General features: G+C 44.8%; 1 protein-coding gene across 1 annotated transcript in view; it reads right to left on the bottom strand.

The window, feature by feature from the left end:
* Positions 1-4,528: 4,528 nt before the first annotated feature.
* The window catches only part of drc12 (dynein regulatory complex subunit 12 homolog), a 31,440-nt gene continuing 17,574 nt past the window's right edge, over positions 4,529-18,394 (bottom strand). Inside the window, exons 6-7 of the mRNA XM_069894670.1 lie at positions 11,277-11,407; positions 4,529-4,832 (exon numbers count right to left, since the gene is read on the bottom strand). Coding sequence (XP_069750771.1) covers positions 4,704-4,832; positions 11,277-11,407 — 260 coding nt within the window. The 3' untranslated portion in view covers positions 4,529-4,703. The remainder of the gene's footprint in view (positions 4,833-11,276; positions 11,408-18,394) is intronic.

Here is an 18,394-nt window from a genome sequence, read left to right as displayed (position 1 = left end):
TACAGGGTTAATGGTTGGTTACTTAAGAGTGTGGATGAACAAAAAGACCTCGGGGTTCAAATCCATACATCCCGCAAAGTTGCCACACAGGTTGATAGGATAGTTAAGAAGGCCTAAGGGATGCTGGGAGTATATAAAGATGAGAGGAGCCTTGATAGAGGTCTACAAGATTATGAGAGACATAGATAGATGGACAACCAGCACCTGATTCCCAGGGCAGGATCAGCAAACACCAGAGGACATATGTACAAAGTTAAGGGATGAAAGTTTAGGGGAGACATCGGGTAAGTTTTACACAGAGTTGTGGGTTCCTGGAATGTCTTGCTGGGGATGGCGGTGAATGCTGTAACATTGGGGCATTTAAGAGACTCTTATACAGACAAGGATGTAGTCCAGGAGGTGCCAGTGTTTGGATCGGGGATGCATCCAGGTGGTCTTAAGGCTGTCCCTCTGCTGAAAAAGGGTGTTTGTAATGACAAGCCGCTGTTCTGCGCAGAGCTCCAACAGGAGGCGCCCATTGTCGTTGCACTTGCCGACGCCATGCTTGCCCAGGATTCCTGGCCAGGTTTCTGAGTCTTTGCCGACACGAGCGTTGAAGTCGCCCAGGATGACAACCTTGTCGGCTGTAGGGGTACGTTGGATGAGGTTGCGCAGGTCGGTGTAGAACTTGTTCTTTTCTGCTGGTTCCGCCTGGAGGGTTGGAGCATAGACACTGATGAGGGTGATGTGACACTTGTTTTGAAGTGGGAGTCGCATGGACATGATTCGGTCCGAGAGGCCTGTCGGAAGGTTTTCGAGTTTGGAGGCAATGAAGCTCTTGACCATGAAGCCTACACCAGATAGGCGTCGTTCATCCGAAGGCTTGCCAGACCAGTAGAGTGTGTAGCCCGCGCCGCGTTCTTGGAGGCTGCCTACATCTGCCAGGCGGACTTCACTGAGAGTGGCTATGTCGCGAGAAAGTGACAAACGAGATGTGCTCCACACCAGGGTCATGCCTAGCGAGGAATGCCACACTGACCACCGGCTGGTTCGCTGCAAGCTCAACCTTCACTTCAAACCAAAGCCCAGGAACAATAAAGCCCCCAGAAAGAGGTTCAATGTTGGAAACCTGCAGTCAGACGAAGCGAGAGGAAACTTCCAGGCAAACCTCAAAGCAAAGCTCGACGATGCAACCCGCCTCACGGACCCGTCCCCTGAAACCCTCTGGGATCAGTTGAAGACTACCATACTGCAATCCACTGAAGAGGTACTGGGCTTCTCCTCCAGGAAAAACAAGGACTGGTTTGACGAAAACAGCCAGGAAATCCAGGAGCTGCTGGCAAAGAAGCGAGCTGCCCACCAGGCTCACCTTACAAAGCCGTCCTGTCCAGAGAAGAAACAAGCCTTCCGTCGCGCATGCAGCCATCTTCAGCGCAAACTCCGGGAGATCCAAAATGAGTGGTGGACTAGCCTCGCCAAACGAACCCAGCTCAGCGCGGACATTGGCGACTTCAGGGGTTTCTACGAGGCTCTAAAGGCTGTGTACGGCCCCTCACCCCAAGTCCAAAGCCCGCTGCGCAGCTCAGACGGCAAAGTCCTCCTCAGCGACAAGATCTCCATCCTCAACCGATGGTCAGAACACTTCCAATCTCTTTTCAGTGCCAACCGCTCAGTCCAAGATTCCGCCCTGCTCCAGCTCCCTCAACAGCCCCTAAGGCTAGAGCTGGATGAGGTTCCCACCCTGGATGAGACATATAAGGCAATCGAACAACTGAAAAGTGGCAAAGCAGCAGGTATGGATGGAATCCCCCCAGAAGTCTGGAAGGCTGGCGGCAAAACTCTGCATGCCAAACTGCATGAGTTTTTCAAGCTTTGTTGGGACCAAGGTAAACTGCCTCAGGATCTTCGTGATGCCACCATCATCACCCTGTACAAAAACAAAGGCGAGAAATCTGACTGCTCAAACTACAGGGGAATCACGTTGCTCTCCATTGCAGGCAAAATCTTCGCTAGGATTCTACTAAATAGAATAATACCTAGTGTCGCCGAGAATATTCTCCCAGAATCACAGTGCGGCTTTCGCGCAAACAGAGGAACCACTGACATGGTCTTTGCCCTCAGACAGCTCCAAGAAAAGTGCAGAGAACAAAACAAAGGACTCTACATCACCTTTGTTGACCTCACCAAAGCCTTCGACACCGTGAGCAGGAAAGGGCTTTGGCAAATACTAGAGCGCATCGGATGTCCCCCAAAGTTCCTCAACATGATTATCCAACTGCACGAAAACCAACAAGGTCGGGTCAGATACAGCAATGAGCTCTCTGAACCCTTCTCCATTAACAATGGCGTGAAGCAAGGCTGTGTTCTCGCACCAACCCTCTTTTCAATCTTCTTCAGCATGATGCTGAACCAAGCCATGAAAGACCCCAACAATGAAGACGCTGTTTACATCCGGTACCGCACGGATGGCAGTCTCTTCAATCTGAGGCACCTGCAAGCTCACACCAAGACACAAGAGAAACTTGTCCGTGAACTACTCTTTGCAGATGATGCCGCTTTAGTTGCCCATTTCAGAGCCAGCTCTTCAGCGCTTGACGTCCTGCTTTGCGGAAACTGCCAAAATGTTTGGCCTGGAAGTCAGCCTGAAGAAAACTGAGGTCCTCCATCAGCCAGCTCCCCACCATGACTACCAGCCCCCCCACATCTCCATCGGGCACACAAAACTCAAAACGGTCAACCAGTTTACCTATCTCAGCTGCACCATTTCATCAGATGCAAGGATCGACAATGAGATAGACAACAGACTCGCCAAGGCAAATAGCGCCTTTGGAAGACTACACAAAAGAGTCTGGAAAAACAACCAACTGAAAAACCTCACAAAGATAAGCGTATACAGAGCCGTTGTCATACCCACACTCCTGTTCGGCTCCGAATCATGGGTCCTCTACCGGCACCACCTACGGCTCCTAGAACGCTTCCACCAGCGTTGTCTCCGCTCCATCCTCAACATCCATTGGAGCGCTTACACCCCTAACGTCGAAGTACTCGAGATGGCAGAGGTCGACAGCATCGAGTCCACGCTGCTGAAGATCCAGCTGCGCTGGATGGGTCACGTCTCCAGAATGGAGAACCATTGCCTTCCCAAGATCGTGTTATATGGCGAGCTCTCCACTGGCCACCGTGACAGAGGTGCACCAAAGAAAAGGTACAAGGACTGCCTAAAGAAATCTCTTGGTGCCTGCCACATTGACCACCGCCAGTGGGCTGATAACGCCTCAAACCGTGCATCTTGGCGCCTCACAGTTTGGCGGGCAGCAACCTCCTTTGAAGAAGACCGCAGAGCCCACCTCACTGACAAAAGGCAAAGGAGGAAAAACCCAACACCCAACCCCAACCAACAAATTTTCCCTTGCAACCGCTGCAATCGTGTCTGCCTGTCCCGCATCGGACTTGTCAGCCACAAACGAGCCTGCAGCTGACGTGGACTTTTTACCCCCTCCATAAATCTTCGTCCGCGAAGCCAAGCCAAAGAAAGATACAGACAAATGGTTAAAAGAAAAAGATGGTTATGCAGTAGGGAGGGTTTAGTACTTTTTTAGGAAGGAATATATGGGTCAGCACAACATTGAGGGCCAAAGGGCCTGTGCTGAATTGTTCTCTGTTATAGGATCTGTCATTATTTAAATCTTGCTAAGCAATAAAATAAGGAAGAATCTAGGAATTCTACAAGTTTTGATAGCATGTATTTGGGAGTGGGTAAAGTTTGCGTATTTGTTCATAATTTACAGTGTTATATGCTTGGGGATAGTCCCTTCCTTCCAACTTGTCCATGTTGACCAAGATGCCTATTTCACTAATCCCATTTAGCTGCATTTAACCCACATCACTCTAAATCTTACCTATCCATGAACCTCTCCAAATATATTTCAGTTGTAACTGTACTTGCCTCTATCACCAGCTCTGGCACCTCAATCCATACACCCATCGCACAGTGTGAAAAACGGTCCCCTCAGATCCCCTTTAAATCTTTCCCATCTCACCATAAGCCTATGCCTTCTACCCCTATCTCAGGAAACTGGGATCTAGCAATCTACTCTGCCTATGTCCCTCATACATTTACATACCTCTATCATACAGCCCCTCAGCCTTCCTCACTCTAGGGGAAATAGACCTCGCCTACCCTATACTTTCTCCTATCCCGTTTATATCCTCATGAATCTTTTCTGTACCCTCTCTAGCTTAATCACATTCTTCCAAAAGTGTGGTGACGAGAACTGCACAGAATATTCCAAGGGCAGCCTAAACCAACATTTTGCACAACTGTATGATTCTGCTCGAGAGTCTGTCTGCAGGTAAATGAGAGAATCAGGGATGATTACACATCAACCCCAGCCCAGAATGGTGGAGAGAAAAGAATAAAAGTATTTCTGCCCCTATATTTTAGACTGATGATATGAATACTCCGATTACTACACAATAATAATTTATGTGGTAATAATTTACACAATGAACTAGTTTAGGCTGAAAATTCTATTGCAAAACAAGAATGTTAAATAATCAAAACTAATAATATTTTATTTGTTGGAATAACTTTTGAATCCAGAATCTCTTTTAAAAAAAAAACAGGAATTTTAGATTTACGGTCAACTTCCTGACAGAGGCACTGGGTAGTGGAGAAGATTGATGGGAGATTGGATACTCTGTGGCTCTACTGCACCTGTGTATTAAATCTCCAACGGGTTGAGACCAAATTCAAGCAGTTTCTGCTTGTGCTCTGAGTGTAGATTTGTGGCTGCTTTCTCCCACTGCAGTCTGGCCTTCTCCAACTTGTTCAGCAGCAGGTCCAGGCTATCCTAGAGCAAATGGGAGTAATAAAGACATCACTGGGTCTCACTGTTTGCAAGCTTCCAATCTCACAGCTGTCAGTTGCAAAAAAGATAAATATTTATCAGTGTTTGGAGTTCATTTTTTCAAAAGCTTTAAGATTTTAAGGAGGAAAAGAGATTGATGGAGAGAAAGCTCCAAAATTGAAAGAGCAGTTAGAACGTATGAGACACTGGCCTCTTAAAACCAGAAAGAATCAATTTCAATGTAGAGATCTCTTAGGTTATGAAAAGGTTTGATAAGCTGAATGATGTGATGTGGCAGAAACAAGGGCTACACATATTAACAATAAATTCAAAAGAAAATTCAGGAGAAATGAGGGTGGCATAGTTAGTGTAGCAGTTAGTGCAATGCTATTACAGCGCCAGTGACCTGGGTTCGAATCCAGCACTGTTCGTATGTCCTCCCCGTGTCTGTGTGGGTTTTATCCGGGTGCTCCAGTTTCCTCACACCCTTCAAAAACGTACCAGGGGTGTAGGTTAATTGGGGTATTTGGACAGCACAGGCTTGTGGGCTGGAAGGGCCTGTCATTGTGTTCTATGTCTAAATTTTTAAAAATATTTAATTACCCAGAGGTGGTGAGAATATAGACTCACCTACATAAGGCACATTGAGAAAGCTAGATACAATATAAGGATGAGAGGGATGTAGAAGGAAAGGGATGGTGAATGTGCCAAAAGATTTGAGATAAGGTGGGGAGAAAAAGGATTGCATGGAGCATAAACAGCAGTTGAGACAAAAGGATTGATTCTATGCTTTGCATTTGTTAAAGGAACTAACCCTCTATGTATCTCACATCTTGATATGCCATACTGTACTCTGGGTGAACTTGGAGTTCAGTCATTGAAAGCAAACCAAGTATTTTCATTGATATAAAGCCTTTCATAACAATGGGTCACTCTATAGCCAAGAATTATTTTCTTACCCAAAATCAGACAATTTATTAAATGACATTGGTTGGCGAGATGGCCCATGCTTTTCTTTGAAACCATTGAATCTTGTACACTAAAACATTTAATAAGTGGAGGTCCAGGGAAAGCAAAAGTAAAAACAGATAAATACAGCCAGGAAAACAAAGAAAGTAACAAAATTAAAAAGTAACAGAAAGGGTAATAGGTAAGAAAGAAATGGGGAGGAAAGGAATTGTTAGACCTGATGTCATACAACGACCAGGAGCAGCGGCTTCATGGTGGAAAAGACGGCAGGGCCAGTTCAAGGGCGGACAACTCACCAGGGGCTGGTGAGGGATGGGTGCAGTGGGCATGGTGACAGGATCTGCTCGTCAGCAGGGGTGGATAAAACACAGGCAATGCTGCAAGAGCAACATTGCCTGCAGCGCAAGGCGAGTCCTGTGAGTGGCAGGAGCGGCGCGCCAGCAGAAGAATCGGAGCCAAGGGTTTTGGAGGACTGGAGGAAGGTGTGGGGGATCAGCACAGCGCTGCTAAAAAGGCACAAAGAATTTGACATAGTCAAAATTCATTTCCTTCTGAAGCAAAAGGGAATGAATTTTGCGCTGCTCCATCTGGCAACAAGTGTTGTCGTCCAGGGGTGGTGGGGGGAGGGGGTGGTGGTGGTGGAGGGATGGAGTTTCTTTTAAACAGAGGCTGAGGAGGCAATGAAGTGTTTAAATACCTCAATTGCTGCCCAGGATGATTCCTGAAGAAAGCCACCAAGGAGAAAGTCAATGATAAAGGGTGATCTAGTGGTAAATATTGTAGATATGATAAAAAATGATTATTGTACTTCATTTGTTATTAATGCTAAAGCTAAACAGAAGTTTGTTGGGAGCTTTGAGGTGGTTAGGGAGGCTAAAACAGGGGTAGATGGATGCAATGAGCACACTCCAGGATGTTGAGCAATGAGCACACTCCAGGATGTTGAGCAATGAGCACACTCCAGGATGTTGAGGGAGATGGCACCAAAGCTTTGCAGGTTGGTGTCTGGGGGGGGGGGGGGTGGGGGGTGGTAGGGGAGAGCTGACTGCTGTGCAGGGAGGGTGGGTAGTGGTTGTCTATTTTTTTTTTCTTTTTATCTCTTGTCTTAGTTTTTTCAGTTTATTTTGAATATGGTTGGTTGGGTCAAAGTGTCACGGAATATGGACTGGGTGAACAACAAACATCTTGGATGAAAGGTAGAGGAAAGAACTTAAGGGAGAAGTTTTGGGACAATGGATGAAGCAATCAAATTTATAAGTTTTAATGTCAATGGTTTAAATGGAACATTGAAGAGGAAGAGAGTTTTGGCACACATTAAAAATTGCAAGTGGCTGTTGCTTTTTTACAAGAGACCCATCTCACGAGTCAGGAACATCAAAAATTAAAAAGGGGTTGGGTGGAATACATGGTACTGTCCTCCTTTAATTCCAAGGCTAGGGGAGTAGCTATCTTATAGGAAAAAAAGTTCCACTGACAGTGTAAGACACGGTCCTAGACCCAACAGTAAGATTCGAAATGGTATACTGTCAGTTATACTCGGAATCCTGGACACTAATGAATATATACATCCCCAATTTTGGTGATGAAAAATTTGTACAAAGTGGTTTTTTTTTAATTTGACAAAAGGGCGGGAAAATGTCTTGATTGGAGGTGATTTAAATTTTTGCTTGGGCCTGGTCTTGGACAAGTCAGCGAAGAAAGTAACAAGGGCCAGGGCAGCAAAAACAACCCTGGTCTTCATGAAGGAGCTAAATTTGATGGACGCCTGGAGGTGATGCCATCTGAGAGAGAGAGGGACTACTCCTTCTACTCTAAATAACATGATTCCTACACTAGGGTTGATTTGTTTTTGGCTTTAGCCCAGTTAGAGACTGTTATCAGATAATTTTCCCTTGGCCCTAACTATTGTCATGCCAGACAAACAGACCATGTCATATAGGTAGTGCCTTAACCCATTGCTATTGAGAAAACTGGAATTCTGTAGTTATGTCAGAGCTCAGATAGAAATGTTCTGCAAGATTAACTGTATCTCGACTGTTGATAAATTTGTGATATGGGATACACTAAATGCTTACCTGAGAGGTCAGATAATTAGGTACACCAAAGGTATTAAGAAAAATACATGTGGGAGGTTAATGAATTGGAACAAGAGATAACCCAATTGGAAAAGGACTACCAAAAGTCAGGATCAGAGGAAAAGTATAGAATATTATCAAACAAAAAGCTCAAGTACAACGCAATGTAAATGTATAAAATAGAAAAAGCAATATTGACATCTAAACAATGGAACTATGAAATGGGGGAGAGAGCCCATAAAGTCCTGTCTTGGCAATTGAAGGCAGAAGAAACCTCGAGAACAATGCGATTCAAAATGGGGCAGGCAGGATTTCATAAAAGCCTAAGGAAATTAACAAAACAATTAGACAGTTTTATATGGAATTGTATAAATCTGAATCAATGGGTGAATTTTTGTCTAAATTGGAATTGCCAAACTTGGACCCAGAGGAACAGAAAGGATTAGATTCTCTCTTTTCTGAGAAAGAAATAGAAAAAGCACTGAGCTTGCTACAAGCTAATAAATCTCTGGGGGAGAATGGGTTACCTCCTGAATTTTATAGAGAGTTTAAAGATCTCTTGATGCCCCTATTTACGGAGTTGGACCAGGTGGCTGAGGCCCATACTCTCCCGGAGTCTTTCTCAACAGTAATAATTATGGTGATTCCCAAAAAGGACAGGGATCAATTGACACCGACCTCTTATAGACCTATCTTGCTTCTGAATACACTTTGGCAAATAGATTGGCGAGATATTTGCCAAAGTTAACGAATCCAGATCAGGCGGGGTTTGTATGGAAAAGGCAATTGGCAGACAACAGAAGTAGATTACTTAATATAATGGTGCAGTCAGGGGTGGACTTGAGAGTAGCTGTGGCTCTGGGTGCAGATAAGGGCTTTGATTGGTTGGAGTGGGATTTCTTGATTAAAGTGCTGGAAAAGTTCAGGTTGGGACAGTCATTCATAAATTGGATCAAGGTGCTGTATCATAAACCCAGGTCAAAATTGTCACTAACGAGTAAACATCTCCAGCCTTCCCACTAACCAGATCTAGTAGACAAGGTTGTCCGCTGTCCCCGGCTCTATTCATATTGACTATTGAACCACTGGCAGAAGCCATCCACCAGGTATTTAGGGACTTTGAATGGGCCAGGAAGAACACAAAAGTAATTTATTTGCTGATGATGTGTTGATATATTCAATGGAACTGGTGGGGTCATTGGCTGGAAGATCATGGGAAAATTTTGGGATACAAAATCTATTAGGATAAGAGTGAAATAATGCCACTAACACAAGGGGACTATAAAAAATATCAGCAGGGAAGTAAGTTCAAGTGGCCACAAAAGGGAATTAAGTATCTAGGGATAAGGGTTGACAATAACTTACAGAATTTATATAATCTGAATGATCTCCCTCTGCTTGGAAGGATTGAGGAGGACCTGTGCAGATGGATGAACCTCCCCATAACATTGATGGGCAGGGTTAACTGTATTAAAATAAAAGTGATGCTAAGGTTGCAAGACCTCTTCCAATCTTTGCCAATAACATTGCCCTAGAGTCTTTTTTACTTTTGTTAGGCAATTTCTTTGGAGGGGCAAGATGGCTAGAGTCTCCATGAAGAAATTAACTTGGCACTATAGTCTTGGGGCAGCCAGACTTCAAAAATACTATTGGGCAGCCCAGTCAAGGTTTTTTGCCTCGCTCTTTGAGGGAGATGATATACCCTCCAAGGCACAAAATGGTCTACACACAATAGGAGAAAAGATGGCAGGAGAGTTTGTATATAAGTGAGACACTAAATTGGTTTTGGGGAAAACGGACAATCCCATACTAAAACACATAATTCAAATATGGTAAAAGATAAACCAGATCATTGGGTTAAAAGTGGGATTGTCCCCTAAAATGCCACTAACCCAGAATAAATTATTTCCTATGTCCATGGGTAACAAGATCCTGGGCACCTGGTGCCAGATAGGGATCAGGTGTATGGAGGATTGTTACAAGACGGGGCAGTTCATGTCATTTGAACAATTAAAAAACACATTCATCAAATAAGACCTTCTGCTATCTTCAATCAAGATCTTTTTTGAGGCCCGTCTATGATTCTGCGGGTGTGTAGTGACATGGAAGCTCTAATTTGAAAGGGGATCACAAGTAAATTCATCTCTGCTATGTAACTCCTGTTCCAAAATGAGGGCCTGAAATCGAGACAAAGATGGGAGTCAGACAAAGGAACAACAATTCATGAGCGGTGCTGGTCAACTTATGTTGGGACAGCATGACAGCAGTCATTAATGCTAGATATAGGCTGGTGCAGTTACTCTGCAAAAAAGACACAGGGTAAAATCAGAAATCTCAGAATTGTGTCTTAGATATGGCATAGAGATGGGAACCTTTCATCTAACCTGTCTATGCACCAAGGTGAGACCCTTTTGGGTAGATCTAGGGGATATTTTGGGGAAAATCACAGGGGTGGACTTTCGGCAGAACCCAGAATTGTTCCTGCTGGGGAATATCATGGACATGAGTTTGAGATTGTCCAAATATCAAATTCAGTTTGTAAAGGTCACCTCGGCTATGGCCAGAAAATGTATAGTGGTTACCTGGAAGTCTAACTCCCAGCTGAGTACCACACATTGGACCAAGGAGATGCAGAGCTATGTTCCCCTGGAGAAAATCACCTACAATTTGAGGGGGAGCTATGGCTCATACATTGAAGTGTGGCAACAGTATACTTACATTGGAATGCAGGTATGATTACACCTCCCCCCCCCCCCCCCCGCACTTCCTTTCTTTAAAAAAAAGAATCAGAGGATGGTAAGTTCATGCCAGTCCTGGAATGCCTGGATAGAAAAAATGGTTCTGAAACCGGGTATTGTCTCTGTTTTATTTTCTCTGTGCACTTTAGGTTGCTCAGGTATCTTCTTGGTTTGTGGATTATTTCTGTGACCCGTTTGTAACCATTGTTATTTTGTTGTGATTTTTTAAATAAATTTTTGTGAATGTTGATTTATCATTTTGGGATGGGAATGGGGGTGAGGGGTGAAGGGCGGGTGGATGGGGGTAAAAAAGACTTGGTATATTATACTCTGTAAAAGGGGATGGATGTTCTCCTCCGTTGTTTGAAATGCATAAGTCTGTAAAATCAAAAATAAAATATTTAAAAATAACATTTAATAAGTGATGTAAATGATGGAATACCTAACACTGCCTCAGTACAAAGCAGAGAGCTGCAAATTGGTGCTTCAGGCTCTGCAGTGGGCTTTCAATACTCAATGTTATGGCTTCAAGGCAGGAGTTCTGCCCAATGAGTCAGAGCTTCCAACTTAATAATGCAGCTAAGCACCAGTTCAGAAATGTCATTCATGTAACAAGCATGTATCAGTCTGTCTGTCACATCCGGTAGGGTAGCAGTGATACTTACATGGAGGATGGCCTCGTATTCAGTCTCCATGTTATCTATTTTCATCTGGAGCTCTTTGATGGTGGAATCTTTCTCCTTGACAATCTGTGCTTTCTCCTCCTGTATCTTCACCAGCTGGTGCTGACAGGATGCTGGCATAAAGTTACAGCAGTGAATTAACGTCTGCATATAACCCACAATTCCATGCTTACCCTCATGTGATGTCTGCTTCAACCCAGCATTTTGATTCTGATGCTGTCCCAACATTCACTCAGAACTCCGACTCAGCCCCACACAGCAATCTCAGCACTACTCAGTTATCACTACCCATCTCTACCCAGCTCCATTATAACCCATCGTGGAGATTCAAGATTTAAGATGATTTTATTGCCATGTTATCCAACAGAAAATGTGATGCGATGCAAAATTTCCTTTAGTTTACCAAAAGATTTGCCATCAGCAGAAATTGCCCAAAGAGAAGCAAGAGCGATATCCCCCAGGGTCACTGAGTGTCTATGGCATTTCCCCCAGTTCTCCCGCAGTCTCTTCAGCCAAACTTTCAGTCTAAACCATCAGTAATCTGAGCTCCAGATGCACACCTCTGAAACGATCGGGAAGCCTCCAGTGCGCTCCTGTATCCTGGTTCTGATACCTGACACCAGTCTTGAGCTGGTCTCCAGCAGTCCACAGCCTGTTGTGAATCCTTTGAATGCAGTCGCTACCAGCCCGTATCCTATGTGGGTATCTTGTCTTGAGTTACCAAATGCCCACCACCTGTGTGTTCTTCAGGCTGTTCCCCTCACTGGTCTGTCGCTGTGGTCACTGTCCCATGGGTCATCTCCTCTGCCTCTCATTCTCAAACCGAGGAGGGGGTGGTCTCCTCATTTTCTGGTGCCTTGCACCAGTCCTCTACTTCCCTGGAGTCTGTGATCTCTCATGGCCACTGCCATCTTGGGCCCATATCCCGTGGTAAGGGGATTTTACAATAAACCACGTTTGGGCTCCTTTAACAGGCCAATTAAAGCCTGTACGGAACCCACAGCAGTCAAACTGGGTGGTTGGATCCCGCAAGGGAGCACTGAGACTTCACTCTCTGCTCTCGCCGGACCGCACCAGCAGCAGCTCTGCTGTTACAGCAACTCAGGCAATGCCACCTTTATTTTTCGAGTGCAGATTTACTGAAGTTCCTACACAACTCAAGGAAGATTTGGGCGCCATGGTAGCATAGTGGTTAGCACAACACTGTTACTATGCCACCGTCCAGGGTTTGAATCTGGTGTAGTTAGTAAGAGGTTTGTACGTTCTCCCTGTGTCTGCGTAGGTTTCCATCTACCCTTCAAAACCTACATGGGTGGTCGGTCAATTGGATATAATTGGGCGGCATCGGTTCGTAGGCTGAAAGGGACTGTTACTGTGCTGTATAAACTTTTTTTAAAAAGTGCACTTACAGAATGTCACAACATATTTCAAGGCTATCCCAGAGGCTTGAAAACTGATTAAATACTTTTGAAGTGTAGTTGCTGTGGTGATATTGCAACTTTTGCTATCACTGCAATCCAATAGAATAACCCCACAAAGCCTTACAGTACACGGCAGTGAATGACAATACAGACACCAAGGATAGTTGCACTCAGACATTATCTACTTACTCATAGATACTAAAACATTGAATCAGGAGATACGCACACACACACACACACACACACACACACACACACGCTCTGCACATCAGGCTTATTTATTGTTGGTTCACGCATATTAACTTAGAAATTAGATCAGAAATATCTTTTTTCATGCAAAAATAAGACAAATATTAACATAACCCAGTGTAGGTTGCACTAGTGACCATTTCAGGGTGGAACTGCCCATTGTGACATTGGGCTGGATACTTCTGTGGACCATTCACAATAATGCACTTGATGTTCTGCCAGTAGATGAACACCTAAGGACCTTCGTGATGCCATCATCATCACCCTGTACAAAAACAAAGGCGAGAAATCAGACTGCTCAAACTACAGGGGAATCACGCTGCTCTCCATTGCAGGCAAAATCTTCGCTAGGATTCTCCTAAATAGAATAATACCTAGTGTCGCCGAAAATGTTCTCCCAGAATCACAGTGCGGCTTTTGCGCAAACAGAGGAACTACTGACATGGTCTTTGCCCTCAGACAGCTCCAAGAAAAGTGCAGAGAACAAAACAAAGGACTCTACATCACCTTTGTTGACCTCACCAAAGCCTTTGACACCGTGAGTAGGAAAGGGCTTTGGCAAATACTAGAGTGCCTCGGATGCCCCCCAAAGTTCCTCAACATGGTTATCCAACTGCACGAAAACCAACAAGGTCGGGTCAGATACAGCAATGAGCTCTCTGAACCCTTCTCCATTAACAATGGCGTGAAGCAAGGCTGCGTTCTCGCACCAACCCTCTTTTCAATCTTCTTCAGCATGATGTTGAAACAAGCCATGAAAGACCTCAACAATGAAGACGCTATTTACATCTGGTACTACACGGATGGCAGTCTCTTCAATCTGAGGCGCCTGCAAGCTCACACCAAGACACAAAAGCTACTTGTCCGTGAACTACTCTTTGCAGACGATGCCGCTTTAGTTGCCCATTCAGAGCCAGCTCTTCAGCGCTTGACGTCCTGTTTTGCGGAAACTGCCAAAATGTTTGGCCTGGAAGTCAGCCTGAAGAAAACTGAAGTCCTCCATCAGCCAGCTCCCCACCATGACTACCAGCCCCCCCACATCTCCATCGGGTACACAAAACTCAAAACAGTCAACCAGTTTACCTATCTCGGCTGCACTATTTCATCGGATGCAAGGATCGACAACGAGATAGACAACAGACTCGCCAAGGCAAATAGCGCCTTTGGAAGAGAACACAAAAGAGTCCAGAAAAACAACCAACTGAAAAACCTCACAAAGATTAGTGTATACAGAGTCGTTGTCGTACCCACACTCCTGTTCAGCTCCGAATCATGGGTCCTTTACCGGCATCACCTACGGCTCCTAGAATGCTTCCACCTGCGTTGTCTCTGCTCCATCTTCAACATTCATTGGAGCGACTTCATCTCCAACATCGAAGTACTCGAGATGGCAGAGGCCAACAGCATCGAATCCACGCTGCTGAAGATCAAATTGCACTGGGTAGGTCACGTCTCCAGAATGGAGGACCATTGCCTTCCCAAGATTGTGTTATATGGCGAGCTCTCCACTTGCCACCGAGACAGAGGTGCACCAAAGAAGAGGTACAAGGACTGCCTAAAGAAAGCTCTTGGTCCCTGCCACATTGACAACGCCAGTGGGCTGATATCGCCTCAAACCGTGCATCTTGGCGCCTCACAGTTCGGCGGGCAGCAACCTCCTTTGAAGAAGACTGCAGAGTCCACCTCACTGTCAAAAGACAAAGGAGGAAAAACCCAAAACCCAACCCCAACCCACCAATTTTCCCTTGCAACCTCTGCAACCGTGTCTGCCTGTCCCGCATCAGACTTGTCAGCCACAAATGAGCCTGCAGCTGTCGTGGACATTACCCCTCCATAAATCTTCGTCCATGAAGCCAAGCCAAAGAAAAGAAAAGAAGAAATAAGGTAAAACACAAAAGTATGTAGACACTGTGGTTGAAGTAAAAACACAGGGCTGGAGAAACTCAGCAGGTCAAATAGTGTACTTTATAGAGGAAAGATAAAGATACATAACCAACGTTTGGGACTTGAGCCCTTCATCAAGGTATGATAAATTGTAGGTAGGCGCCCAATTGCTCTATAAAGTACTCTGTTTGACCTGCTGAGTTTTTAACAGCATCATGTTTTTACTTTTTAGATGTACATTTAATGATGTCACAGCCCATTTTCTCCACTTTTAAAATTTAAGCCCTGGGTATCACCACCATTAAGATCCTTAATTGCTCTTAAACAAGCAGTTTACTAGGCTATTTCAAAGCCATTTAAGAGAAAACCACATGGACCAGGTCTGAAATCACATCTAGGCCAGGTAGGCCTGTGATTTCCTCGCAAAATCCAGTAGTTTAGTTCTTTAAATTCCAAATTATTAACTGAATTTAAATTGCACATTTGCTGTGGTGGGATTTCAGCTGGTTCATGGATTTTTAGCCTAGGCCTTTGTATTATTAATCCTATCATTTAAATACTGAATCACCCTTACTGAACTCACTGCAGCTCAAAGGTGCAACTAACTTCCTTCGTAAGCCAGGAATACGACAATTAGAAGCACATTGTTCTTCTTAGTTGCTACTTCTTAGTTACTCTGACATTTGGAGACCTGACAATCATTGAAACTCATGACAGGCTGCTTGGAAACATTCCATAGTCCACAGAGTGCATTGACACAAGTACTGTATAAACGCATGTAAAAGTTGATTCCGTGTAAAAGTCGACCCCATATTCTTGCCCCAAGAATCTGGTATTTTCTATATATCACGTGCAAAAGTCAACCCTCCTATTTTTGTCCTCAGCCGCCTTCCTACCAGAGCTCCCGATGCCCCGACCGCCATTTTTTGCTCAGGCCCCAGCCACTCGCCCATCCGAGCTCCTGATGGCTTGACAGTGAACCCTCGCCACAGCACTCACCCATCTGAGGTTCCGACTGCAGGCCCTTGCCTCAGCTGGCCAGTCGCCTGCTCATCTGAGCATCTGGTACCTTGAACATCACAGATACTTACTGTGGTCAAAAGTAATGTGTGCAACCTTCTAAATTTTACCCTAAGAATTGGTCCACAAAATTTGACATTACACCCGTTTATATGGTATTTAGCTGCTGAGGCATTAATTCCTTGGAAGCGCAAAAGTCTGAGATTGTAGTAAAAAACACACAATAAATTCTGGAGGAACTCAGCCAAGCTCACAGCATCCATAGGAGGTAAAGATATATTACTAACAGTTCAGACATGAGCCCTTCTTCAAAGTATAAGCAAAAAGCAGGCAGGTGTCTGAATAAAGACTGGGAGAGAAGGGGGGAAGAATGGGAGGAGGAGGAGGAGGAGACCAGACCAATGGACATAAGACGTTAATTGGATGATTGAAGAGGAAAGGTGAGAATTGATTTTGGCTCTGTCAAAGGAGACAGGGAAAAGAGGGAGAGGAACTAGAGGAAAGGAGATGGGGGAAGAAGATGGGGGTGGGGTTTTAATGGAATCTGGAGAAGTTGATGTTAATGCTATCTGGGTGGAGGGTTCCCAGAAGGAAGATGAGGTGGTGTTTCTCCAATTTGTGGATGGTCTCAGTCTGGCAGTGCATGAGACCATGGTCAAACATGTTAGCAAGAGAATGGGATGGGGAATTGAAATGGGTGGCTACTGGAGATCAGCACTATTGCAGCAGAGTCGAGGTGCTCCCAGTTTGCACCCAGTCTCCCTGATGTAGAGGAGACCACAACTGGTGCACAGGATGCAGTAGATGACCCCTGCAGATTCACAAGTGAAATGTTGCTTCACTTGGAAGGATTGTTTGGGGCCCTGAATGGTGCATTGGTGTAGGTACAAGTGGAGTATCTCCTGTGGTCAAAGGGGTAGATGCCAAAGGGATGAATAGTGGGGGGGAGGGAGGAGTGGGTGAGAGAGTCACAGAGGGAGTGGTTCCTATGGAGGGAGGAGAGGGGAATATGTGTCTGGTGGTGGAATCATGTAGTAGGTGGCAGAAATGGTAGAGCCATTCTTCCCCCATTTTCTCCCAATCTTTATTCAGACACCAGCCTACTCTTTGCTTACACATTGAAGAAGGGTTCAGGCCTGAATCATCGGTAATGTATCTTTACCTTCTACAGACGCTGCGAGACTGAGTTCCTCCAGCATTTATTGTGTATTTTGGCCTCTATTCTGACACTGGTTGTTACAAGCCCAGAGGAAATGAGTGCCTCGCCATTCTGATGACAATGCAGCAGAAGCAGTACAGATGGCAGTGAGGAGATCTGTTGTTAAAATCCAAAGGAATTACAAAGGAACTGTGTTGGGAACATCTGGCAGATTGCTGTGTGGCCTCCTTCCCTTGCTTCATTGTCTTCACCTCATTGGGACCTGGAATGAACACCAATAAACCTTTACATTAGCAATCCTCGGTAAGTGTGACCTCTGAATGGGAGAGTGCAAGTAGAATGAATAGAATATAATGTGTGAGCATATGTGTGTGTCCATATTGGTGTATCAACATCAGAATTCCTAAGGTCTAGACCAGCCATTCTCAACCTTATTTTTGCTATATCCCCCTTAGGATTCTGTACAAGCAGTAAAGTTTTGGTTTCTTGTGCATTTCTCTCCTACGGACACTATAAAAAGCATAAAAAATATTTGTGTTACGTGAGGTGAAAAGAAAACAAGGCTTTTATTTAAATGAGCTGTTGTGGCCCCAAGGAAGAAGGGGGTCCATTGAGAATGGTTGGTCTCGAAGACTATTCACCAGGTGCTAGTGAATGGGATTAGTATTGACAGTCAACATTGGAGTGGTGCCTGAGGGTCATTTTTTTTGTGTGCTGCCTGACTATATATCTCTTGCAGCATTGGTCCATGCTTTGAGGATTTTCAGCCCTGGCTTCCACTAAAGCTGGCACCTCCTGCAAGTTCTTTGAACAGGGGCCTGCATAGAAGCCTAATCCCCTCATCATTGCCTGTGCTGAAAGAGCAAAAGGCATCTCTCCTGGTCACTGTCTCCTGAACCATGGCTTCAATGTCACGCAGAGTGAACCTTGCTGCCCTCTGTAGCAGACACTGTGTGTTTTGAAGCTGTCTGACTGCTATCAAGGATATGCTTTAAGTGCTGACACCCTATTAATACTGGTGAGGAGATGCTCGAAATGAGTGTGATGGGACTGAGAATCCCACAGGTCCTGTGTTAACACATGATTCTGGATATAAGTCATTCTAATCCTGTTTCACATGTTATTTCAATCAGTTGTATAACATTTTTCAGGGGACCTGAATGAGTATTTTGTAAAGTGCACTGTTTAGTGCATAAAAAAAACTAATTTCTAGGTACAAAATAACATAAAATCCTATTTCGAGATTACTGTGCATTCTCACCAACACTCATTTGTGTCACACCTACACACATATGCAACAATCACTCATTCTCACACGATCAGTGTATTAATGTCTGTGAAATTCTCATTGTCGATTCCACCCAGAA

The sequence above is a fragment of the Narcine bancroftii genome, chromosome 8, assembly GCF_036971445.1.
Source record: "Narcine bancroftii isolate sNarBan1 chromosome 8, sNarBan1.hap1, whole genome shotgun sequence".
Taxonomy (NCBI): Eukaryota; Metazoa; Chordata; class Chondrichthyes; order Torpediniformes; family Narcinidae; genus Narcine; species Narcine bancroftii.
This window is presented reverse-complemented; position numbering and strand designations above follow the sequence as displayed.